The sequence below is a fragment of the Glycine soja genome, chromosome 10 (assembly GCF_004193775.1).
Source record: "Glycine soja cultivar W05 chromosome 10, ASM419377v2, whole genome shotgun sequence".
Classification (NCBI taxonomy): domain Eukaryota; kingdom Viridiplantae; phylum Streptophyta; class Magnoliopsida; order Fabales; family Fabaceae; genus Glycine; species Glycine soja.
The window spans coordinates 7,073,135-7,082,991 of record NC_041011.1 but is presented as its reverse complement, the minus strand read 5'-3'; the positions used below and the strand labels follow the sequence as shown (position 1 = coordinate 7,082,991).

General features: G+C 26.8%; 1 protein-coding gene across 2 annotated transcripts; it reads right to left on the bottom strand.

Annotated features, from left to right (window-relative positions):
- Window positions 1-721: 721 nt before the first annotated feature.
- LOC114370845 (glycinol 4-dimethylallyltransferase-like) lies at window positions 722-9,134 on the bottom strand. 2 transcript variants are annotated; one of them, XM_028328234.1, is made up of 13 exons: window positions 8,916-9,131; window positions 8,717-8,767; window positions 7,240-7,517; window positions 6,968-7,051; window positions 6,712-6,786; window positions 6,029-6,112; window positions 5,837-5,926; window positions 3,843-3,944; window positions 3,156-3,251; window positions 2,980-3,051; window positions 2,806-2,901; window positions 1,855-1,959; window positions 722-1,030 (listed from the first exon to the last, which is right to left on the bottom strand). In XM_028328234.1, the coding sequence occupies exons 1-13, from the start codon at window positions 8,968-8,970 to the stop codon at window positions 989-991; spliced, it is 1,230 nt and encodes a 409-aa protein (XP_028184035.1). In that variant the 5' UTR covers window positions 8,971-9,131; the 3' UTR covers window positions 722-988. The 2 variants fall into 2 exon arrangements, with proteins under 2 accessions (XP_028184035.1, XP_028184037.1); XM_028328236.1 differs by lacking the exon at window positions 6,029-6,112 and having other exon boundaries at window positions 8,916-9,134.
- Window positions 9,135-9,857: the final 723 nt, after the last annotated feature.

Sequence of the window (9,857 nt, the reverse complement as noted above, 5' to 3'; positions counted from 1 at the left end):
AAGCATTATCTAAACCTCGTGATTCATATTTTTTCATTTGAAATTTTTGAAAAATATGTTTTTTTAACAATTATATATTCTATTTATTTTGTGCTAACCCATTTTTATATTCATTCATGGAGTCATCATACTAAAGCAAGTCCACGTGGGTCCTTAATTATTTTTTGTCAAAAGATATATATATATATATATATATATATATATACGACTTTTATTTTAATGATGTTTATATTTCTTTTTATACCAAATCATCCTTCATTTTTTTAATCTATAAGTATTAAGAGATCTATTTTTTATACAATTATATATTTTATTTATGTTATACTAATTCACCTTTATATTCATTTGTTATAATGGATAATTATATTAGAGTAAATTTATTGAGATGATTAACTCTTTTTTATAATTATTGATTTTTTATGTTAAGAGACTCTTTCATATTTATATTTAAATTTAATTTATACAAATTTTATATGAATGATATTTAAATTTCTTTTTATATCAAAACATCCTTATTTTTTTAATAATAGACTTGAATAATATATAAAAAAAAATATGATTTTATAGGAAATGTGCTTAATTGTTCTTATTTGATAAGAATGATTTTATCTTGTGTTTTTATAAAATAGGCCGGGCACTTCGCAATACAAAGAAACACACAATTAGTCAATTACTATCACTACTACTCTCTTTCCTAAAGCACTAAATTTTTCCTCAATAGTTCTAGTATAGCAAATTGCTTATATTTTCTGGTTCCACTTATGAAAGATTTGACAGTAGAGGTCAATGTTATTATGGATACACATAAAACATAAAACCTTCGCACAATTAAAGAAAGATCTTAATAATACAAGAACTAATATCCAGGGAACACACATTTTTGTAGTTTTTTCTATTTTAATAAAGTTTAGATGCAAAACAAATTCCTTTATATATATTCTGATGTATGTGCTGCGATGAGCATTGGTTTTAACCTTCAACGACATCCCTATCTGATTAAAGGTATGAGGAAGTATGATGTGAACAACAACTGCAAAAAGAAACAAGACATCAAAACAAGATCATGTTCCACTTTATATGGAAGAAAAAAAATCAAAGAACTTAGTGCTAACAAATTAATATATATATATATATATATATATATATATATATATATATATATTTGAAATAATTGACATCTCAATATGTTCTTCACTTCTAACATTGTTGAATTTTTCATCGAAGAAGGATGAAATTAGATCAATATTGTTAATCATAAAGAGAAGAGAATGTGAATCATGACCTCTTGTGATTTAAGATTTTAAATGTAAAAGTAGGAATGTTTTGATGAAGGCAAAGCCAACAAATGACACTTTGATAAAGACTAGAGAAAAAGCAAGAGAAAGGAAAAGCTTATTGAAGACTTAAGACAAATAATGAAGAACAAAGCCAAAGGCTTAGACATATGCGTAAACACTTTGCGTCCCAATCAAGTTAGTTCAAGTGATCCATTTAAATAATAAAGATACAATTAAGTTTTCTAAAAAATCAAAGAAAGGAAAACGTTACTGAAGACTAAGACAAATCATGAAGACAAAGCCTAAGGCTTAGGTATAAGCGTAAACACTTTGGATAATTTAAGAATCCCTCTTGAGTTTCATAGACCAATAAAGTGACAAATATATGATTAATTGCTTCATCTAATTCATAGAAATTTATGTTAAAAAATAATAGCATTAATTTAGATAATTTATGTAACACTGTGATTTTCTTAATGCATGATTAAGTGATTTTAATTAAATTAAAAGAAAAATTAAATTTATTTTATGTTGATATTGAACTCCTAAAATGGTAAATAGTCTTTATTAGAATTACCTTCCAAATCAACATATAGAAGGATCTTACGGAAGCTTTGCTTGTCAAATCTACATATTTGGCCTGATACCAAAGAATTGAAGCAAGAGCAGCATGTCCCAAACCCTAAAACATTGGCACTGAATTCAAACATTGCTGGAAAGTTTATACAATTTCATATCATTTAAATCCATCCAACAATAGAGCTATGATTTATCCTAAACGGGTACCTCTTATAAAGATCATCTTGTAACTTTTGCAATTTCATATGATGATTAAAAAGTTGGAATAATCTATGCAACAGAGACATATTTCCTAGGGAAATAATTATTCATTTAATTATAGATATATATATATCTACCATATTAGTTTATGCTGATAATATATATATATATATATATATATATATATATATATATATATTATGAGATGATAATATTAAACAACTGGAGTCTACTACAGTAAACTATGAATATGCAAAGAGGCTCAGAGAGAGAAAGATTATGTGTACTTTGTCAGTTTTCCAGCTTATAACTTAAGATTGTGGTTGGGATCGTTTGCTTTTGCATTTTTTTGTATTTTGCTTTGTTTTCTTATCAATAATATAGTCTCACTTATTAGGTACTCACTAGCTTAAAGATTTTTCTTGTAGAATTGGTAGGAAAAACAAACAGAATCTTAAAATAATAAAAATTATATTAATGTTGATGTGAATAATGTCACAAATGAAAAAAAAATTATTAATATTGACAATGGACCTCTAATCCTAATTAGACAAAGAAATAATTTATTATATTAAAGAAGAAGAAAAATCAAAACTAGAAGATAATAAGATATTATAAGACATTTGTTTTATTTTCTAACAGTTGCTAATCAAAATCAATCTCCAATTCTTAGCTGCAAAACAAATAACTTCTTAAGTGGAAGAAAGATAGAACACACCTATACCTATACATGTAATAAGCATATTACCGTGGCAATTTTAATCCAGAGGCAAGAAGATGTTGCTCCAGCCAAGAGGGCAACTCCAAAGGCCGTTTCAAAAAGCAAAACACAAATCCAAAATACCTAACAAAATTTTGTCAGGAACGACCAAAGGCTATGCAAGAAGGAACAACAAATTTTGTTAAGATTTGAAAAACATACTTGTTTCTGACCAAAACGTGCTGAAAAAGAATGGATGCCAAATTTCTTATCTCCTTCAATGTCAGGTATGTCCTATATAAATCCAATAAAAGGTTTTACATTAGGTACATATTGAACCAAAAGCTTGACGCTGGAAACAAACAAATTTTCTGAGAAACTAGAGGCTAGGCCTTTACCTTGAACAATGCTATGCCTACAGAGTAGAAGCTCATGAATACAATAAGGAAAACCAATGATCTTGGAAAGACAACGGGCCTCTTGAACACAAAAGTCTGGACATTGTTACATGAATTAGTAATAAAAAGACTATTTGGCTTCCTTTCATCTTTATTGTTTAAATTAATAACATCAACAGGGTTGTCAGAGAATATAGCATTTTTAGGACTATGTGGCAAAAATATATTAGTACATGCAAAGGATGTCAATTGTTTGTGACTTGTTTGTGACTTACATGTAATTGATTGTAACTTATTGACAATTAGTTATGCCCTCTCTATTCTTCGGGCGAGATAGCCATAGTTAGCATAATTATCTTTCAAGATAAATGCATATATATATATATATATATATATATATATATATATATATATATATATATATATATATATATATATATATATATATATATATATATATATATATATATATAGCATACTAGAGAAATGTAAGTGAAGTTCATTTTTCTCTCTACATATTTAGCTTTTCCTCCTTTTTCTTACTCACATAACATCTTTTGATTCAATTCTGATTGGTGAATTCAAATAGTTAAATCAAACCCTAAAACTAGCTAGGGATGAGATTTATAATTTTAGTATGCCCATATAAGCTCACTATAAAAAGAACAATTAGCTATAGAACAAAACCTGCATGTGAAGGAAAAATGTAACTGGAGATATAATTGTAAAACTAAGAAAAATGCACATTGCCGCGAGTAGTGGATGTCTCTTCCATCTCAAGAATGGCACCTGAAAAGTTTCAAAACACCATCAAACAATTTATTTCAAAATGAGCCTTTTCTTTATTAGTGAGCTTGTTAGAAAATATTCATATATGTTCATCTAATAGCTTAGTTTGTATCAGAGTAATGAATTTTAATAAGTACTAAAGCAGGTTTGGGACAATTGAAATTTCTCAATTTTACTTGTTTTAAATATAGAAAATAAGTTGTTTAGATAATGGGAGGATTATATCTCTCTTATATGTAGACTGTACAGTCTTCATTTGACAATTATAATTGCTAACGGTCAAATTTGAAATTTTAAATGACATATAAATTACCTCAAAGGATATTATCCTATTAATTTTAATATTTATTTTCAGGGTTTAATAAATTTAGATCTCTATAAATATGTGATTTTTTTTTATTTCACTCCCTATAAAAAAATAGAACCTTTTGCATGCCCCTACTTTATTTTTTTGCCAACAGTTTTAGTCCCTTACATTAACTGGGGACAGCTAAGTGTTGATATGTGCAACAAAATGCACGTCAACCTACCAAGTGGACATGTGTGATGTGGCATTTACATCTTGTGTGATTTGTGTGATATTTGGCAGTCATATGAGAAAGTCTCGAGTTTATAGAGTCTAAAATCAAAAGTCACATATTTATATTGATAAAAACCAATCTTGCACTTTAATAGGATCAAAAATTTATTTAACCATTAATATATTAATTATCAATTAGTTTATTTGAGTTTTAAAATATAAAATATTTTTAAAAAATTTAAAACAAAATATTTTATAACTTATATAATAATTATAAATTTTTTATTTCATATTTCAATCAGAAAAGTATTTTAAAAGAATACTGAAGAAGTATTCTCTAATTATAAATTTATATGAATTATATGTTTTGTATAGATGGATATAGGAATTTATAGAAGATATATAAGACAAAAATTAAGAGGAAGGAAAAAAATTACTATCATAATAAAAATGATTATCATTAAAAACTATGGAAAAAGTTATATTAAATAAATGTTAATTAAAATGATTTTTATAAACTTATCATACACTAATAGACATAGAAGTATTTTTTTTTTTACTTTGATTAATGATTGTCTCTCTCTTATCTTAAAAAGAATTTTTTTGTGATTGCCAAGTATTTTTTTTTAATTTTTATTTTTGATTAAATTATTCTTAACTACACCAACAAGTTGTTGGTCGAGTAGAATTAGGTTTTGGTCCTCTTAAACAAGATTTTATATTTAAGTCTTGTGGATAAAAAAAAAATATGGATGAGAAGAAAAACTTTATTAAAGATAATCAATCAAATTTTTTGATCGAGATTAGTTATTAGTAAAGTCGGTAAATATTTTATCAAAATAACATGATTATGGAAAAAAACTATTATTTATTACACTGTAGAAAAAAATTAATAACCATTTTTTTAGGACTGTCTGGGGTGGTTTGAGTTTTTTATTTTTAAATGCAATTTTTGAAACAAAATATGTTTAAAAAAATTAAGTTCAAATGATTTTTAACTTAATATGAAAACACTTTTACCTTTATTTTTAAAATTAAGAAAAAATAATTTATAATTTTATAATTTAGCTTTAATAAAATATTATAAGCAGCCTTATCTTTTAATTTTGGTTAATCTAGTTTCTATTATTATGAATCTATATGCAGCCTTATCATGACAAATTGAACCTAAAACCCCGAGGTCCCATGATAGCAACTCCTATAGCCATATCATCACGAATTGAACCTATAACCCCCAAGTCCCATGATAGCAACTCCAACTGTTGCCGCACCGTGGCTTCCCACCATAACCTTTTACATATATACTTTTGTCTTAAAACATTGTTTGAGGGACAGAAGAAATTTAGATGCAATAAAAAAAAATATAGCTCACATTGATTGAATAAGCAGTCCATAATGTAAAGCACGACACAATACTCCAAATCAATGGCCAAGAACCTATAATCCAGCTAAGCCAAAAACTCTGTAAAAGAGAATAAAACAATAATCATCCTTCTACTTTGTCAATGAAGCTCCCCTTGAAAAATATTATATGGTAAAAATAGAATATGAGTTTATATGGCACCAAAATTAAAGATAATGCGGCAATAATGAAACCAGTTGTAAATGATAATTGTCCAGATGCCAAAGGAAGATGTGGTTTATTTATCTGCATGCATAAAACATGTAACATAGTCAGTAATTAGAAAAAGCTTAAGGTACTTCCTCCAAAAAGTTTGTAAACTATGAAATGTTGTATGCTTTATCCACCTTATCAAAGGATATAATAGTTAGTTAGACTTGATAAACCAAAATATAAAAAGTAGCTTACTAATCAAAATCATGTAAATTGTTTAAAACTGTCATATGAGCAAATGTTCATATACACCTAGTCTTTACATGTTTATGAATATTCAAATCTAGATAAACCATAAAACAATTGTCATTATTACATTTTTTAATGGAACAATACAGTAGTCCAAAAGGCATAAAAAGGTCATTTATTATTGATCCAAATTATTTATTTCTAATCACTATTCCAAAAGTTACATTTCCCGACCATTTTTACCAGCCATCAATGGCATTATTTTTTTATAATTTATAATTTTAATGGCTAATAATCAGCATTGGCCTGTAATGCATCATTTTATACTGGCAATAAGTATTAATTGGCCTTTAAAATGATACTTAATTAGTTTCCCAAATACTTGTTATTTTTGTTATTGATTTTATCTCCTTTAATTTTTAAGTGGAAGGTAAGTTTCATACCTTGTCTATTTCAAGGTCAGACAGCTGGTTCACTCCATTAATATAAACATCCAAAAACGTGTATGGTACCAAAGCCTGAAACGTTTTAAAAACTCAAACTATTAATGAAGTTAAAGTGTAGTTTACATTGACTATTTAAAGAGAAATAACATATATATATATATATATATATATATATATATATATATATATATATATATATATATATATATATATATATATATATATATATATATATATATATATTGAGTCTTACCTGTAACAAGCCAATAAAAAATAATGGAGATATATCTGATGATTTCTCCACGGCAATGAGACATGCAGAGATTGTGCTTAATGTCTGGCAAAATAAAGACCAATTAAATTGACCCATTTAAAACATTATGAATGTTACTATTATCCAAAATAGTGTGTTGCATATACAAATTAATTGAATTAAATATATATTTTTAGGCAAATTGAATTAAATAGTAATCATAATATTTGCTGATTATTTTATGAGTAATACTAGAAAAAGTTTGAACTTACTCGGCCAACCATTGTGTAAGGATAGCAAAACCAATAGAAAGCTGCCAAGAAATTTTTTATAGACTCCAACATGTTTTTGGAATTAGAAGTTGGAGGTTCATAATCAAAAGATGGTTTAGAGACTGCTTTCACAACATATTTTATATTGGATTCTTGATATACATGCCCTCTCTCAGTAGACTTGTAATGATGATTCAAAGTTGGTTGTTGGAACCTCAAAAGATTGTATTCCATTTGAATTTTCCTTTTGTTTTGCAAAGCTTTTGATGCACAAGAACCTAGAACATCAAATTTTGGCATAGTATTAGTGGTTATGCGCACAACAAAAAATAGATTTTTGTTTTGAAATTATTACAACCAAAATTACGATGAGATGAAGAATCAAGAAAGAATAATCAATTAAAAATTTCCAAAAAAAAAAAGAATTTACAATCAATTTTTTAAAAAACGCTAAAATTCCATAATATTGAAAAATTGATTTCAAAAACCAAAGTCGAATTCAAGAGTGATTAACAAAGTATATGGCATTTGTTATAAAAACATGATGAAATTGTAGTAATGATCATTTCAAAACTAGTCCGACTATTAGAATCAATTTTTTAAAATCAATTCAATTTTAAATTAGTTTTCAAACCAAATTAATTATTTGAATATAAAATTAAACCGATTAAAACAGTTTAAAACTAATTCGATTTGATTTTTGTACCGAACTAGTTTTTTCATATCCTATCTCATAGATGTTCAACACTCGTCCACCAAGAAGGTGGAAAGCAGTGTCGGTTATCCATATGTACTTTCAACCTTTCTTTAACTCTTACACCTTAATTTTTGTCTGAAATACAATACGCTCTTCCTTTTTTCCTACATGCACTAGCCCCTTGAAAATTAAAAATATCACACCGACACCCCCCTATTCTACTAGCTTCTCTTAATGTTTAAAAACGTTACACAAGCATCTGTTGGTGTAAACAATATTAAATAAAAAATATATATAGTGTATAATTTAAAAAAATCTCTACAGGTGTAAATGCAATTTATTCTTTATTTTATTAATGTTATTGTTTAACTTATCAGATTGTGAACTTAAAATGTATTTTTTTTCTAACCATGGTATTCATACAAACTAGTCCCTATCAAAAGTGGTGACTAATATTTATTGGAGACTCTGAGCACACACAAGGTGAATATTCTCTTCCCAATATGAAATTAAAATATAAAATATCCCTACTATTAATTAAATATCAATATTTGCAAAGAAAAGGTAGTAAATACTCTCTCTGATCATTTCCTTTTTATAACAAAGTATATTTTGTATTATCATATGTTTCTTATAAAATACACTTTCATTTGTTTTTATAAGGAGCAAACTGACGAAAATGTAAAAGAATGAGATACTAATAAGTAGTTAAATAATAATAATAATAAAGGTTAATTAAAAGAATAAGGGGGGGGGGGGGGGGGGGTATGCGAGACATACTTGTAGAGTATATTTTCTCAGTGGAATGTTTACTCCGCCAGAGATTTCCACCTACAATTATCAATGGTTACTTATATTAGTCAGCAAATAATTTCATTTGTAATTGAAAAATTTTCAAATGCCCTAGGTATTGCGCGAAAAATAGATTAAATCAAAGAAGAAAATAATGGGTCATGCGGAAGCATACATAATTACATACCAGTTGTGGCTGAAGCATTGGGACAAGATATAACATGCACTAGTACTGAATCCATGGAAACTTAACCCACTAACAACACTAAAAGCACTTTCTATAGAATAAGTAAACAAACACACCTATGCAGCGTGAGAGGGAAGAGAGAATTTATATGTTAGACACGATATGCATGATTTGATTTTTGTCAACAAATTGATACGTTACCCCATCGTTAACCGCGTGGTCAATCTCTATTTATTTTTGCCAACACATTGTCAAACCATTCTACGTCAGATAACTGCAGCTACAACAACTAAAGGCACTACTATTTATGTTGTTTATTTGCATCAAATTTTTGCACCCATGCACACGTTTTTGACATTAGAGAACAGTCAACCAAACAAGCTATTAACTGCCTATAAGAAGAATCGATCAAAAACTAAAATAAAAACTGGTCAAAATCCCGTAAAAATGAACAAGAAATCGATTCATAATATACCAATTAATAATATTTAGGCTAAAATTTACTTTCGATTCCTTATTTTTTAACTAAATTTTGTCTTTGTCCTTTATCTTTTAAAGATTTATTTTCATCTTTTATCTCTCAAATTTGAATCAGTGTTACCTTACTGAAATAATGATTATTTTTTATTTTGATTCACGATTCTTAGTTCTTTGTAAACTTATTCAAATAGATTCTTCAACGTGCATGAAAACCATGGATTCCAACTAATGTTCAAAACAAAAAAGTCATAAATATCATAAAAAAATTGCATCAAAAGATAATCTAACATACAACTATAAAAAAAAAAATCTAGTATTAGACTTTTCAATTTATTAGTTACTTACATGAATTACTCAGTTTTCATGTGATTTTTATCATATTTAAGAATTTTTTTATTTGAACATTAGTTGATTTCATACTTTCCATGTACATGTAATTAAGGGAATCTTTTTTGCTAACAA